General features: G+C 31.7%; 2 protein-coding genes across 2 annotated transcripts; both read left to right on the top strand.

The window, feature by feature from the left end:
- The first annotated feature begins 2,928 nt into the window (after window positions 1-2,928).
- On the top strand, window positions 2,929-7,380 carry LOC108487576 (cystathionine gamma-synthase 1, chloroplastic-like). Its single transcript, XM_017791951.2, has 11 exons — window positions 2,929-3,565; window positions 3,870-3,973; window positions 4,278-4,351; window positions 4,445-4,613; window positions 4,979-5,038; window positions 5,144-5,347; window positions 5,449-5,535; window positions 5,837-5,944; window positions 6,251-6,346; window positions 6,468-6,586; window positions 6,911-7,380. Exons 1-11 carry the CDS (start codon window positions 3,067-3,069, stop codon window positions 7,032-7,034), a joined length of 1,644 nt encoding a protein of 547 aa, XP_017647440.1. The 5' UTR covers window positions 2,929-3,066; the 3' UTR covers window positions 7,035-7,380.
- A 2,825-nt stretch (window positions 7,381-10,205) lies between these two features.
- Window positions 10,206-13,049, top strand: LOC108487565 (SPX domain-containing protein 4). Its single transcript, XM_017791941.2, has 3 exons — window positions 10,206-10,836; window positions 11,914-12,079; window positions 12,160-13,049. Exons 1-3 carry the CDS (start codon window positions 10,528-10,530, stop codon window positions 12,645-12,647), a joined length of 963 nt encoding a protein of 320 aa, XP_017647430.1. The 5' UTR covers window positions 10,206-10,527; the 3' UTR covers window positions 12,648-13,049.
- The last annotated feature ends 3,870 nt before the right edge of the window (window positions 13,050-16,919 follow it).

Raw genomic sequence — 16,919 nt, 5'->3', positions numbered from 1 at the left:
TTTAATAGTTCACTTAATTTTTCCATCTAAAAGCAAACAATTTAACTAAAATTTAAAAGTTAAGGGTCAAAATAACCCCAAAAAAGAATAAGGGCAAGATGACAAAATGAATAAACGTTAGAGACTAAATTTATCATTATACCAATAATATATTAAGCCTGATATTTATTATGCTTTGAAGAAGATGAACCTAATTATATATATATATATATATAGTATTTGGTACACTAGTAACACATTTTTATTCTATAAGTAGTTTTATAAAATTGTCATCTCTCTCTTTTTAAAATAATTATTTTAAAATATTTTATTATATCACTATTAGATACTTGTCAACTTATTGTTCTTGATTGTGGAGTTTAACAACTCCATCGACAATGTACCAAATATTATTACTATATGTATCTATTTATCTATCTATATATATATAATAGCAATGTGATATTACAGAAAAAGGAAACAAATAGTCATGTTTACATTATAGTTTTTTGACACGTGTCTTTTGTTTAAATTTTTCTTTATATTTTTTGTGTTAATAAAAGTTGATTTTAGATATAAATTATATTTTTATCTTAAGATTTTATAATATTAGGGTGAGGATGAGAGTAACACGGTTTAAATCCGTGCTAAATAGGTGTTTGATCATCACTCTATTTAATTAAAATTAATAAATATTAAATTGTTAAGCTTAATATGTAGTTTGAAAAGTAGACATATATTAATAAAATTTATCAAATTAAATTTATATTTTTCAAATACAATAAGAATTAATTGCATTTATTAATTAAACTAGAACAAACATAAATATAAATTAAAAAAAAGAGAAGAGAATATTAACAATTTTAACACAATAAAATTTTAATTTAACATTGAAAAATATATAATAAATAATATGTAAGAATGTATTAGTAATATTATTTACATTATAATATATTAGTATTAATATTTAAATTATGATGATTTTATTATTATTAACTATTATTAAAATTAAAAAATATTAATGTGACTATTTTAAATTTTAAATATTTTAAAAATATTTTCTAATTAGATTACTTTTAATTTATTAAATATTTTTAAGAAATTCATTAAAAAATTTAAACAAAATTTAATATTATAAAAAATCATAAATTTAATATACACAACTAAACTTGTTCTGGGTTGAGCTACCTATCCAAGCCTGAGGGCCTAGCTAAAATTTGAGAGGATTTGGGCAAAAAAATTAGACCCATTTAAAACATGGGTTAAGCTCAGGCTTATACATTTAAGGCCTGAGTCATGCTCAGCCCATTTTTAAATGGTAATATTTTATATTATATTTTTTTATATATTATATAATTTATAACACATAAAAATTAAATCCATAGTAGTATTTAGTATAATGTAAACATTTAAAAATATTAAGTTATGATTATATATAAAATTTTAATGAATAAAAATATATAAAAAGTATTAAGCATTAAGTTAAAATGATTTAAATATACATTTAATTATTTAAAATAATAATATAAATACATTGTTTAAACTAATTATTTATAAATATGGCTGGACTTGAATAAAATTTTAAGTCCAACTCAACCCATGAATACCTCTATAAATAATTGACCCATACATTACACAATAATACAAATAGAGGTGATCATGGGCCGGGTTGAGTTTCAACCGAATTTAGGCCTATTTTTTAGGCCCAACCTGAAAACCTAAAATTTTATCTAAATTTGGCCCGGATAAAAATGCTAAAACCCGAGCTCGACCACTCAAATTAAATTTTTTTACATTTTTATTTTTATATAAAAATAAATTTAAAAAATATAGTACATAAAAATACTAAAATATGTGCAGCTTAATAAGTAAATGCCTTTAAAATAATAAAATTAATATTAAAATAAAAGTTATACAATATCCAAATAATAACAATAAAATAATAGTAATATAATAACCAAATGATATTAAAACAATGACAAAACAACAACAGTTTCTTTTGCAAGTTTAGGCCGAACCTGAGAAAAAAAGACTTAGCCGAAACCTATTTCTTTTGCTCAAATCCGATTTATATTTTTACCCATATTGAGATATGATATAAATACAAACCAATTATAACCTAGTTGTAAGAAAACTCTGAATCAGATGTGAAACGGAAGAAATGGAACAAGTTGGATGGACACACTGAGGCGGCTTTACTAGAAATATTTGATTTGGATGGAAACAAGTTGGGTAGCTTGCAATAATTATTGTAAACACAATTCAAACTCAAAATCAAAAATCAATTCCACCTCTGAATGACCTTTGAATGGTATTCAAGGTATTTTCTGTTTTAATTTTTATATATTTTAAAATTTTCTTAAATCTTAGAGAATTTTAATTTTTAATAAAAATTATATCTTTTGTCATATTTTTAAATTTTATTTTTATAATATTTTCTAGATAATATATACTTTTATATTTATTTTTGTTTATATTTATATAAAATTGATAAAAGAATATACCTTTTAGATAAAAGATGTCAAATAACTCTGTTTGATTGGTCACTAGCTTTTCTTTTTTAATTGTGTTAAAAATTAAATTAAAAAATATAATGAGACAAAGTGAAAAATAAATTTACTTTAGATATAAAAAAATTAGACCCAAAAATTTACATACCAAAATAAAAATAAAAAAATATCCCACAATTACGAGAATTAAGTAAAACGGCAAAGAATCTTTTCTCCCTTAATTAATAGTGTAGAGTTCAATTTTCACTTTAAATATGAAGCAATTTTAAAATTTATAGTTATATCAACTGGTTAGGTTAGAATAAAAAATCCAACGTCCAACCAGTCTCTATCCGCCACGTTAGCAAAGTAATTAAACTGCACAAAAACCTAAACCCAACCCTGGTTAAAAAGAAAACCGGTCCCCACAAAATTTAAAAATAAAAATAAAAACAAGAAAGAAAACGACAACCGAATTCGCGTATATTAACCAGTTTGATTTTAAGGAAAAGAAAGAAGGGAGCCTCTTCGCATTTCGGAGAAGTCGCAGAGGGAGAGAGAGAGTTGAAACGATTTCGTTTTTGGTGATAGAAAACAAATGGCGGTTTCATCATGTTCATTTACTCTTAGCCCTAGGGTTTTTAATCCATATTCTTCATTTGAGTGCCGTCCAGATCCCGATTTCTCCAGTGCGCCGATCGGGGACAAGCCTCGTCTTGCCTCCAGCCGAAGGGTGACGGCTTCGTCGCTTTACGCCGGAGGTATCAGTAGCCGAGGTTTGTCTTCTCTGATCTTTCGTTTCCCGCCGAATTTCGTGCGCCAGCTTAGCATCAAGGCTCGCCGCAACTGTAGCAATATCGGTGTTGCGCAAATAGTCGCTGCTTCGTGGTCGAATGGTCCTGCTCCAGATTCCCCCTCCTTGGCGGCTGCTGCTTCTGCTCAGGCAGCGGCAGCGGCAGCCGCCGTCACCGTCACCGTCACTAATGACGGGGCGGCTGTAGAAAGTTGTATTGACAACGGTAGTGTACAGATTGGAGGTTCAGATAATTCGACGACAACGTTTTTGAGCTCCGATGGGAGCATCACTGTTCATGCTGGTAAATCAATTTATATCATTTTTAATTTCATTGAAATGTATATATCTTTTATGTTTTCCTTTTAAAAGTTTTTTTTTTTATTTTGAAAGGAAAAATAAAAGAAAGCGATATTTGTGGTCTAAATTAAATTCATTTATTTGAGATAATTAGTAATTTACTAATTACAACAATTTGTGTATGTTGATAAAATCTTTGTAAGTAATAATTATTTATTTATAGTTTCCTATTATTTACTCTGATTAGATCCTTACATATTCGTGGAAAATAAGTCTCTACAAAATATTTTGCTTTTCTTTTTTTGCAGGTGAAAGATTAGGTCGCGGTATTGTTACTGATGCAATAACCACCCCAGTGGTTAATACTTCTGCTTACTTCTTTAAGAAAACTCAGGAGCTTATTGACTTCAAGGTATAGTAAGTAGTAACTATAGCATTAATAAATCTGTTGTCACGGTGGTTAATATTTGCATTTGTATATTAGTGTACTTGTTAAGGTTTCTATTTTAATAAATGTCTTGGTTCACTGTATGTAAAGGAGCTGTTTTCATGGTGGAGTACCATGGATTAAAAATTTCCAAAATATAATGCAAAAAGACCTCTTTTGCTTATTTGCTCAATTAGTGATCGAGTATCGAAAGGATGAGTTCTTAAAAGCATTTGTCGTTTGACCCATAAATTCCAGTGGAGTAATCTTCTGTTTGATCTTGCTGCAGGAGAAACGCCATCACAGTTTTGAATATGGGCGTTATGGAAATCCAACCACAGTCGTTGCAGAGGAAAAGATAAGGTTTGGCTGCCTCTTTTGATCATCTATTAGTCGTCCTGTTTGCTTGTTTAAATGGTTTAGATACATTCATGAGGTGCTCTTTCTTTGGTTCAGCGCACTTGAGGGGGCTGAATCGACCCTGATTATGGCATCTGGTATGTGTGCTAGCACAGTCATGCTGATGGCATTAGTTCCTGCTGGGGGCCATATGGTGACAACAACAGATTGCTACCGGAAAACTAGGATGTTCATGGAGAACTTTCTGCCTAAAATGGGAATCTCGGTATGGCTTCCGGTTTTGTTCTTGTTACTCTTCTGTGTCATTCTATTGTTTTCTAAGAATCTTGGTGAGTGAAATGCCCAGGGTTTTTGTGCATTCTTGTTTAACGGAGGGCAGTGATGTTGAAATAGCTACTATTATGATGTTGATGCACCAAAGTAATGTATGTATAGAGTAAAAGTTTGTACCTGCAACCTTTCCTTTATTGGGTTTGTTGTTATATATAAAAAGTGCAATTGCAGTAAGAGCATAATGTTGTATGCAGCAAACTGGCAGTTTTAATAGCCACTTGCTGGGATGGCTGTATTTATTTGGACTAATATATTGATTTATTTCTAATTGAGTTCTGGCTATCATTTGATATGCAGGTTACTGTTATTGACCCTGCAGATGTGGATGGCCTAGAGGCTGCACTCAACAAAAACAAAGTCAGTGGCATAGAAAGTGGTTCCCTTGTTTTTCTAGATTTGTCTTTTTATTTTTACTTTGGAAATGCCAATTTATCTTTTAGAGCGAATTTTGATTCCATTCAGGTTTCTCTTTTCTTTACTGAGTCTCCAACAAATCCTTTCCTGAGATGTGTTGACATAGAAAGAGTTTCAAAGCTGTGTCACAGCAAAGGAGCACTTGTCTGCATTGATGGTACCTTCGCTACACCTCTTAACCAGAAGGCCCTCGCCCTTGGTGCTGATCTAGTTTTGCACTCTGCAACAAAATTCATTGGGGGGCACAATGATGTGCGCACTTGCTCTTATTAATTTAGCCAGTCTGAAATCCATTCTTGCTGTTGGTTATTTTCAATTCTATCAATAGACAAGTTTAATTCTTCATGTCACAGGTTCTTGCTGGTTGCATAAGTGGTCCAGAGAAGTTGATTACTGAAATTCGTACTTTGCATCATATTTTGGGTGGTACTCTCAACCCGGTGAGTTGTCCTGACCTTAATCTTAGTTAAGTAGTTTTCATGGTGTCCTTCATGTTTTTGTCAAACTAAGTATTATATTTGTCATCCCTAAGTTGATTCATTTGGTAATTATACTCAGTTAAGATGAGACTAGATTGTAAAGGTGGTTGTTGGACTTCTAGTCGAAGAAGAATGTGTTATTTCTGGAATGATGCTTTAATAATGACTTCCACCTTATTCTTCAAAGATTTGTGCCATTTTAGTTCTTGTTATCAGTTGCAAGGGTCACAAAGTAACATGTTTTGTTTCGATATATAAACAGAATGCCGCTTACCTAATCATCAGAGGCATGAAGACACTGCATCTTCGTGTACAGCAACAGAATTCAACAGCATTAAGGATGGCCGAAGCTTTAGAGGCACATCCTAGGGTATGAATTGCAGTGACGTTGCCCTTTTTACATTCTTGTTTCTGTATATTCCATTTAAGCAACTCAATTTAACTAAGTTGCTTTATGTGGTTGCTGTTAACATTTTATGATTTCTTTATGCAACTTTGAACTTCCTGGAGAGGATTTGCTTTACTTCTGTGTGATAGTGCCATTGCATCTGTGTGATATGTATGCCAGTTGGGGTTGTCATAATTTGTAACTATGTATTTGTCTGATTTATCATTTCTTATTTATCTAATTTGGACTTCTTTCCTAATCTCTTGGCTTATCAAATATCAATGGCAGGTGAGACGCGTCTATTATCCAGGCTTGCCAAGTCATCCTGAACATGAAATTGCCAAGCAGCAAATGACTGGCTTTGGTGGTGTGGTCAGTTTTGAGGTTTGTTTTCTTCAACTACTTCAACCTTGCACCTTGGAAAATTCACCTTTAGTATCTATTACTTCATTTGGTATTATTGATGCAAAAATTATTTGACATTAATGTATTCTAAATCATTCAGGTGGATGGAGATTTGATGACCACCATCAAGTTTGTTGATGCATTAAAGATACCATACATTGCTCCATCATTTGGTGGTTGTGAGAGCATAGTGGATCAGCCTGCTATAATGTCCTATTGGTATGACATTATTTCTGTTTATGTGTTGATCCGTATTGCTTGTGTTTATCCATCTAGGCAACTGACTTGACTTTATATGAACTTCAATTTAGGCAACAACTGAATATATGCATAAAACGCAATGACTGTAATAGACCCAAATATGCATTATAAGCTTAGTACGAATTGTCATCTTATGTTATTGCATAGGTTTGTTAAGTATTTAGTAGTGACTTGGCTGTGGACATAGATAGAGATCAGTATTGACATAGTGTGGTTTGTTTACATGATTATGTCCTTGTTTGGGATTGTAAGACTCAATAAATTTTTCCCTCTACGAAACAGGGATCTTAGCCAAGCTGAGAGGCGCAAGTATGGGATTGAGGATAACTTGGTTCGTTTCAGCTTCGGAGTGGAAGACTTTGAAGATTTGAAGGCTGATGTTCTGCAGGCACTGGAGACCATATAATGGCGCTAATCTCCGTCATTTGGGTTTGGGTTTAAATGACCGGCCTAGTTATTTTGGTGTTTCAATTGGTATTTGAGCTCTCTGAAGTTCGGTGTCGTGTTTCATTGTGGATCATTGACCCCCCGGTAATAAATTGGAACTTTGTTTGTAATCCCATCAATGGGGGGATTGATTTTCAATTTTTTTATGAGTGTTTATCAGGGGATTAAGCAAACAAAATTAGAAAGAAGCCTGAGGAGGAATTTGAGTTGGGGGCTTTGGCCCCCTTTGAAGGGCGTTGGATGTTAAATAATAAAAGTTTGAATGAATATAAAGCTATTATGAATATGATTATGACAAAATATAATTTACTTTTTGCCGATGCTGCGGCTGGTTGCCATTTATGCGGGAGTATATATATTTTATGATTCCTTTGAATCGAGATTGACGTGTGGTTGTTGTCCCTCTTTTAGACCTTCTCGGTTTTCTTCATTCTTGCTGTTTAGGCAATGACTTTGACTTATACTTTCGGTTGTTGGTGGGATCATCATTTTTCGTTCGATGGGTTTTGACTGGTGTTTTCATGTGTTGTTTTAGGTTAGTTGTGTCATATACTTTGTGAGCCTATAGAACCAGAAGCTTCACTACTAGTTCTAGCACAAATACTCTTAACAAACCAATTATGTATTTACTATGTTATTTATGTTATATTTAAATCTATATTAAGTTGATCTCACGGGTTAATTGAGGATTAATTTAATTAAAAATACAATTAAACCAAAATTATTTAAATCACCCTCTAAAATTATAATGAGACTTGGAACATCTTAATTTTGCCAACACAACAAGTATATGAATTAGGCTCCACCAACTGGAAATGTTAAAAGCAAATTTGGATTTTTCTTATAAAACAGATTTGAAAGTCTGATGTGCAAATATCATGATTCGAAATTAGGAGAGAGTTGTAATGCAGATCCATTCACAACTGATGCCATGGTTAGCAAGCAGGGTATGTAAATTCTCTTTAGATCTGGGATTCAGTATATGAGCTCCAGGGAAAGTCCATGTCAGTGCTCAAAATCTCAAAATCAATAGAGCAAAGATATGTCCCTAATCAGTCCAAATATATTGGACGGCAAAACTCTTATTACCAGGCCATTTAGGTTAAAAGGGTAAATTACATCTAATGTCACTAAATTATTAGAAAGTTTATGTTTAAGTTACTCAACTTTAAAAAGTTACAAAACGTCACTGAACTATTCAAAAGTTTTTTTTTATTAAGTCATTGAGCTGTTAAAATCGTTGTTGTATAGTCTTCTTTATTCGTACAGCCTACACCAATCAAAAGCTTTCCTTTTCTTTCTCTTCTATAATTTAGTTAGTTAATTTTTTTTTTAATAAAAAGATACAACAAAATCAAACTAAATGAACAAAAGCACTAGTAGCTTAGCCTTGCTCAAGGAGATCAATCAACTCACTAGGCGCACCTGTTATTCTCTGCATACCATCAATTCAAATAGAAGACATTTTAGCTAAATGATCAGCAACTTAATTTCTCTCCCTAGGGACATATCTAACTATCCAATGCTCCTTGTACTGTAACATCTGCTTAATTTGTCGAACCAAGACTGAATTTGATACCCCAAATAGCCATCTTGAATAGCATTGACTGCCTCCAAGCAGTTTGTCTGAATTAAAGCTTTAACATACCTCTTTTCTTATAATAAGAATAAACCATCCCAGATACTCCAGAGTTCAGCATCAAAGATTGAACAAACACTTAAATTATGATTGAACCCGACAATCCAATCTCCAAATCAATCTCTCACTACATCATTAGCGGATGTGTTTATAAAACAGTTTTAAACACCACAAATGTGCGAATCAAAATTCAAACACCTTTCTTCTTTGATCTCTGACATTGACCGTCAGATTGACTCAGATCTAAGGTATGTTTTTCTACTTGTCAGTGGGTACTGATCTACCGTATTGATTGTTGAATTATGCTTAGAGCTCGCTAGTTGGAATTTTCTTTTTTCCTTTTCAAAAAAATAAAAAACCTTAACAAACCAATTACTTAAATAAAAAACTTTTGAATAGATTAATGACTTAAATGAAAACTGTTGAATAGTTCAATGACCATTTTATAACTTTTTGAAATTGAGAGACTAGAATATAATTATTTTTTTAAAATAAACCAAAACCCAAACTTACTAAAATGACCTAGGTTAAATTCTGCAATTATTTTGCAAAAGTTGTATTTACAGTTTAATTTAATCAATTCTAGTCCTATACTTTTTGAATTCGTCAATTCTAGTACTTTTATTTTTCGAGTTTTAGAATTTTAATATTAACTTAAACTTTAACAATTAAATCTGTTTAATTAAATTTAATTACTAGTCTTGTTCTATGCTAATGATTGTAGATTTGATCCACAGCTTCTAATTGGATCAATCCAAGTTTTTTACTCTTTTCGAATTTTAAAATTCCAAAATTGACACAAATGACCGTCATTAATACACTAATTTTTTATTGAGTAATATGTAAAAGTAATAATGTGATATGTTATTACTATGTTTGTTGCATTAGATTTTAGAAATAACAAACTTAATTTAATGAATTTAACCGTTATCATTATGGTAAGGACTAAAATTTTAAAACTTGAAAAAATCTAAATTAAAAATTAAAAATTATTTAATAGGTTTGATATGTTTTTTTGTTTATTTTCCCATTGTTTAATAAAATTTCAATTTGAGAAGTTTTTGTTTGCTTTTTGAAGCACATCTTGTTTATGCATGTAACTTTAGTTTTACAAGTGATTTTAAGGATGATTTTATTGTCGTCTTCTCTAGTTTGATGAATGCTCGACTCTGTTTTCGATTTTTCCTCGCCACTTTAAGGCCCGAGACTGATTTTCTTATCGTATTAAGTGATACTAATCACTCTAGATATGTCGTGCTTGAGTTGTGATAAAACCAATTATCAACGTGTTATGATGTTCTATTAATGCTAAGGCTAAAACTTTTATTGTATTGATGGAACTTATCCTTTATTATTTATGAAAAAAGTTTATTATTCGACTCATGAATTAATAAATTTATCCTTAAAAAAAATTAACAAATTATTTAGACCAAGAACTGGGGTTGGTTTGTCTCTTTGTTTGTTTTTATTTTATTTTTTAGAAATGGTTTGTCTCTTTTGTTATGTTCTATAATAAATTGTTTATACTTTCATTATCTTATGATAATAATAATTTAATTTAATTTTTAAAAATAATTACTTTAACATAATTTTTTATATCATTTTTGTTTCTTTCGTTTTCCATTTTCCATTAGATTCCAAATTCCTGCTTACGCTTGAAGATTCTCGTCTTTTTATTTATTTATTTATTTATTTTTTTCTTTTTCAATTTTGGAATAATTATTCTATTTTCTTCCTTAATCGACTAACACTTGGAGAATAAAAACCCCAGAAAAATTCTCCATTGAAATTGTCAAAGAAATATTAGTTTTCAATGAAATTTGGTAAAGAGTTCAAGACCCATCTAGAGGAGACTTTACCTGAGTGGAGGGACAAATTCCTATGTTACAAACCCCTCAAGAAACTCCTCAAAAATATCTCTTCAACCCCATCGCTTGATCCCCATCATCAACGGCCTGTATTTGCTGACGCCACCAACACTGCTGTTACTCCCGTCTGTCATGATCATCAACACCCTCCGCTTGATTTGCAAGATTGGTTTGTTAGAATTCTGAATGAGGAGCTTGAAAAATTCAATGATTTTTATGTTGATAAAGAAGAAGAGTTCGTTATTCGCTTTCAGGTGTCCACCCCCTTTTTACCCACTCTTTTCTCTTCACTTCTTTTGCTTTTATTATTTTCTTTTGGGGGGAGGGGTTAAGTATATGATTTTGTGTTACAAATGAATTAATGGGTTATTGGGATTTTCTTAACTTTTTCATTTAAAGTAAATGTTTTGTTTTTAGCTTATAGATTGTTGGTGGTTATTGACAAATTGTTGGACTAAGAACAGTTATTTGTCTCCAGCAAAGTTCATTTGTTAATGAGAATTTAGAAACTTTGATTCGTGGCATAGATAAAATGACAGTGTTTTCAATGCCCTTGATTCTTATATTGTGCTCAAAATTCCTATATTGCTTGCAATTTTTGGAAAGTTCATTGTCTTATGAATCGGTCATGGATGATTGAAGCTTTAAAAATTTTCGAATTGATGTATTCCATGGTGCTAATAAGATATCTCTGGGAGATTATAACCATACAATGTTGTTTGCATCTTAGTTTCCACATATTTTGAGTGTTCTCCTTTTGTTAAGTTGGTAAGTTGAAAAAAAACCTCTATGAAAATCCATTTATCAATATTCACTGGAATTGGTATATGCCTTTGAGCTATCTGGAATTGGTATCATGTATTTTAGATAAGTAGCTTGTGTGGGTTCATTTCTCTCAATAGTGCTAAATTTGCTTTAGTCCTTTGAATCTAGTGGAGTTGTTTAAAGAATCTAAATTGGTCAATTGTGCATAATATGCCTTGACCTCAAGTTCATCTTTTGTTACTTTCGGGAATGCTACTTGCTTATTGAGCTGGTTTTAATCTGGTTCTCGTTCTCGCCATGGCTTTCTTATTCCCAAATATTAAGTGGCCAACTAATCTTTTCGATCTATTTTAACTTTCCGTAAATCATAATTTGATTTGAGCACATGCTTCTGCTTGAGAGTCTGTGTTGAACATGGGTACTTGAAGAAAAATGAAATGTTGGAGAAACATAGCTTGAGAATGTTCTTTTAAGATTCTTAGTCCAATAATCTTCATTAAAGTTATCTGCAAGTCATTGATGTTGTATTTCTAATATTTTTTTATGTGATTGTAACTTTATAACAGGAGCTGAAGGAAAGAATTGAACAAATTAAGGAGAGCAGTGGGAAGGGTGGAGTTTTTGCATCAGAGAGTGAGTTTAGTGAAGAAATGATGGATATCCGCAAGGATCTTGTCACCATTCATGGGGAGATGGTGCTTCTAAAAAATTACAGTGCCCTCAATTTTGCAGGTATGGAAATCACAACATCTACGTTTTTATATCTGTAGCCTGCAAGTTTCTAAAGCGTCTACATTCTTCTGCTTCAATAGGAATTGTTAAAATTTTAAAGAAGTATGATAAACGAACCGGGGGATTGTTGCGACTGCAATTCACTCAGCTTGTTCTTCACCAACCTTTCTTCACAACAGAATCTCTTACAAGGCTAGTTCATGAGTGTGAGGCAAATCTCGAGCTTCTCTTTCCACTGGAAGCTGAAGTAATTGAATCTACTCCGCAAGGAGAACCAAACCCATCATCAAATAACACTGCAAAGCGCTCACAGGAAGCTTCATCATCGAATCTGGGAGAGGAAACATTGGATATTTACCGTAGCACACTGGCTGCAATGAAAGCAATACGTGGTCTTCAAAAGGCAAGCTCCACTTATAATCCATTATCGTTCTCGGCTTTCCTTAAGAACCAGGATGATGAGAGTGGTGCTGTAACAGCTGAAAACTCTGCTTCAAATTCTTCACCCACTTTGCAAAAAGGTAAGGAGTCTGATAAAGAGGATGCACAATCTGCGCAACAACGGTAGGTTTTCGATTTTCCCGGATACTTTTTATCTTTGACTTCCATTTTGTTTCTTTGAACAACTGACAAATTAATAATGTGTTTGAAGCTGTGTTTTGTAATCTGTTTCATAGTATGTTAGCTGGGTTTGAGATTGTAACTTTACTGATATCTATTGATTTTGAATGTTTTACCCTTTTTTCTGGTATAATTATTAACTTTGAGCCTATACCCTTTCCAATGGTATAATTCTTTGATGTCAGCTTTGGACTTTGGGGTCATCTGTTATGGTCCTACTGCCTTATAAGCTGGTGTAGATTGTAACATTTAGGACCTGAGCTGGTTTTAGGATACTAAGATCGGATGAAATAGAGCTGTAATGGAATGCTATTCCGGGAGAATGGAAATGAAATTGAATAAGTATAAATGTTATTTGGTTGGATTGAATTGAGTTATGGAATAAGTTAAAAATGACAATTTTATTCCTAAATTAAAAAAAAAATTATGATTATCTTTTAATAGGTTATACTTTTAAATATATTATATTTATTAATAAAATAAAAAATTATTATGGTAAATTATTTGTAGAAAATTAATAGAATTTATTTCTTTTGAAAGTAAAATTAATAGAGTTTTTATTTTTATAATTACAATATAAAATGACATTATCATGAAATAAATGGTATTTTATTGATATTATTAGTAAATTTAATTAATTAGTGGCAATAAAAGTTTATATTTACTATGATTTATGTTAAAAGAAACATCTTATTTTTATCTTTAATTTTTGAAAAAATATATTTATTCACTTTGTTCTCACGTTTATCTCTCTTCTCTAACCCCATCTTTAGTTATTCAACACAGTTTCTAACCCAGAATCCAACCAGCCTCCACCACCTTCGGCCATCATCCACCGCCAGTCACCAATCTAAGATGTTCTCAATTTAAGCCAGAAACCACCAATCTTGGATGTTCTGAAAACCCTTCTTCTGCCGTTCTTCACCTCTTGATTTCTAAGCATGTTTTCTAGAATCCGTCATTCAACACTTTGAGCAATGAACCAAACATTGGTATGGATTATGATAGTTGGGCTCAAAGATTTGATTTCAGAACTAATTATATCACATTTTTATCATATTCCTACTCTATGCTAACAACTTAAAAAGATATGGCGTATCAACTTAAAAAGATGAGCCTCCTTCAATGGCCTATTCTCAGTCAAATCGACTTATCATGTCAATGTGAAGCAAAGCAGGGTTCTTCCAGGAAATCAGATGTTTGCTGTCCTGTGTGCTTCGGGTATCTAAAAAAATATTTATTTTGGATAATTCGCATTAGACCAATCCAAAGGTTCTATTAGGATTTCAAATTCTTCGGGTATCCTGGTGGAGGCTCGAGCAGTATATTAAGGCCTTCGTTTTCTTTGGGATAAGAGGATCCGATAGGTTGAGTTGAAAAGTGATAATGCGTTGGGAACATCTTGCGGTGCGACAATTCCAACAATTGTGCCGGCGGCCATGGAGTGCGGTTAATGCACACTTGGCGGAAATTCAATCGGGTTATAGATCACTTGACACAGGTCTCTGATTTGAATTTTGGTGCTATGCGTATTTTTGAGAATGTTCCACCTGAGTTTGGTTATTGCGGAAGGGTACAAGGACCTGAGTAAATTGGGGGTAAATTTGATAAGAATGTTGATTTTAAAAAATATTTAAGATTTTAGGTCGATTTTTTGATATTTAAGAAAATAGATCGATTTTAGAGAGATAAGCACAAAATGCATCTTACTGGACGAGTTTTCAGCTGAGGTGACAAAAAAGTGTGTCATGTAGGAAATATTTTCTGTTGATTTGTTTGAAAACATGTTTTACAAAACGCGTTTTCTTTTCAGATGATTAAATGTTAGCGGTTTTGTCCTTGAGTATCGAGAAATTAAAAAAAAAGTTTAAAACAACATGAAATAAAAAATACAAATGTGAGTAGGAGAAGAATCGAACATGAGACTTAAAGATAAAATCATTACATTTAACCATTTAAGCAACGGGTTACCTCAATTGAAAATGTGTCCTACTAGACGTGTTCTCTATTTCTCTCTTCAAAACTAACTTATTTTCCTCATTATCTTCCAAAATCGGTATATATTACTAATTTACCTGAGTAGATTGCCCTGCTATTTGTTTCTACCAAAAAAATCGAATTTACTTGATTAATTAAAAATAATAAAAATTTCAACATTTGTAAGGAATATTAAGAGGGGATTCAAGTAATTAAAATTCTTATAGTCATTAGAAGTAGATCTCTACTTCATTTATACTTCTTATTTTTATAAAAAGAGATTTTGGAGAAACTTTGTTGATATTCTGATTGATCAATAAAATACGCTTTCTCTTACTTTCTATCCTTTTATTTTATAACACGTTATTAACATGATTTTCTTTTAATTGTTTTTCTCTTCATAAGTCACAAAAATATCCCAAAATTTATTGTTGTCAATTGCGTGTTAGAGCTACTACTATTGCACACTATGGGTAATCATTAAATCATTTAACCACTTTTTTTTCCCTCTAGCAATACAAATTTCAAGGTGAAAAAAGAGAGGATAATCTCTTATTTTTAGATTTAAATTTTTTGAATAAAAAAATTGCAACCATTTTTACATCGGGAATACAATGCAATTACATATACAAGTTTGAGTAACCACAATAATTAAATTATCTAAAATAATCATCAAGTAAAATTAAACTATTATAGCACAAAAGGCTAAAAATCGATATAATCTAGACTAAAACCAACTAACAAATACTAATCGAACTAATCCAATAATAAAATTATTATATAAAATATATTTTGAAATTTAAATCATAAAACCATTATTTAAGGCTTGCCTCCTATCATCCTTCCCTTAAACACGTTTACCAATCATTCAAAAGCATTTGTTTGATAGATTTTTTTTTCTTTATAAGGAAAATTAAGTGGATGGCATTATTTTGGGAAATGAAAACGAGAGTATGAAATTGAAAGGTTCGTCCAACTAAAATTATAAAAATCTTAGAAACTACCACTCAACTGTTTACACGTGGCTTGTGTTGCTAGAATATATGATAAACTATAAAATACTCACTTATGTTTGATTAAATTTATGTTTTGGTCATTGATATTTAACTTATTACAATTTTGTCACTAATATTATCAATTTGTAACATTTTAACCACTAATATATTATTCCACGATAAAGATGTTACAAAAGTGTACAAAAGTGTAATGTAGCACAAATTATATCATTAAATGCTGACATGGTTTCCATCTGAAACCTGCATAATATAAACATTTTTTTTTGTAACCTTTCACTTTTATATATTACTTTATTTCATTTTTATTTTCTTATTCATTCCTTTCTCTTTAAAGCTCTCAAACACCAACCATCCCCCTAGTCTAAACCGGCCACCATTACCACCCCAAACCATCTCACCATGGTTCACCACCATTCACATTTTCCTTAACTCTCTCTTGGACCCTTGACAACCATCATCAACCTAAGCTACTCTCAACTGTTAGAAACATTCCACCACTTACCCCTCAAAAAAACACCAGCTAGACCCTAAATCTAAGCTCTCTCGCCACCATCTTTACCATTTTAGCTCACCCATCACACCTAAGAGACCATCACCAAGCCCCACTTCAACCATTCTCACCACCACAGTAAATCCTTTTACGGAACCAATCTCCTTTACCAACCTCAATACCACTTACACGTAAAATCAATAAACGCAATCAAATTTTTTTTAAAGGATATTCCCCGTTGTTCAAACAATGACATGCAAATCAATGAAAGGATTAGAAAAAAAAAAAAAAAGGAAGAAAAATAAAGTAAAAAGAAAAAAAAGAGAGGAGACTTATCTTGAATCTACCATGCATGGCACTTGGAGCATTTATCTTCCAATCCGAATCGTGAAAAGGACAAGCCCGACAAAATGAGCAACATACTATGAAAACAAGATAATCTAACGACCAGCAACGACATGATGACAGGAGGCTATGCAACTACGTTTATTTTAATTCTAGGAAAATCCATGATGATTTTGATGAAATGGAAGACATACTCAAAAAGAGCATGTGAAAACTAGTTTAGAAGGTGAAGTTTGAGCTCCACTGATCACTGGTGATGACAACCGGCACAATGACCCCACACCAAAGTTGATGGATTTTGGGTTTGGCCCATATGCATAAAAAAGAAACCTATTACATTAATATATATAATTTTTGTGTTATAGAAATGATGTGAAAGCCCCGTTAGCAT

Source organism: Gossypium arboreum, chromosome 7, assembly GCF_025698485.1.
Source record: "Gossypium arboreum isolate Shixiya-1 chromosome 7, ASM2569848v2, whole genome shotgun sequence".
Taxonomy (NCBI): domain Eukaryota; kingdom Viridiplantae; phylum Streptophyta; class Magnoliopsida; order Malvales; family Malvaceae; genus Gossypium; species Gossypium arboreum.
The sequence above is the reverse complement of the archived record's forward strand: the minus strand, read 5'-3'. Positions and strand labels throughout refer to the sequence as shown.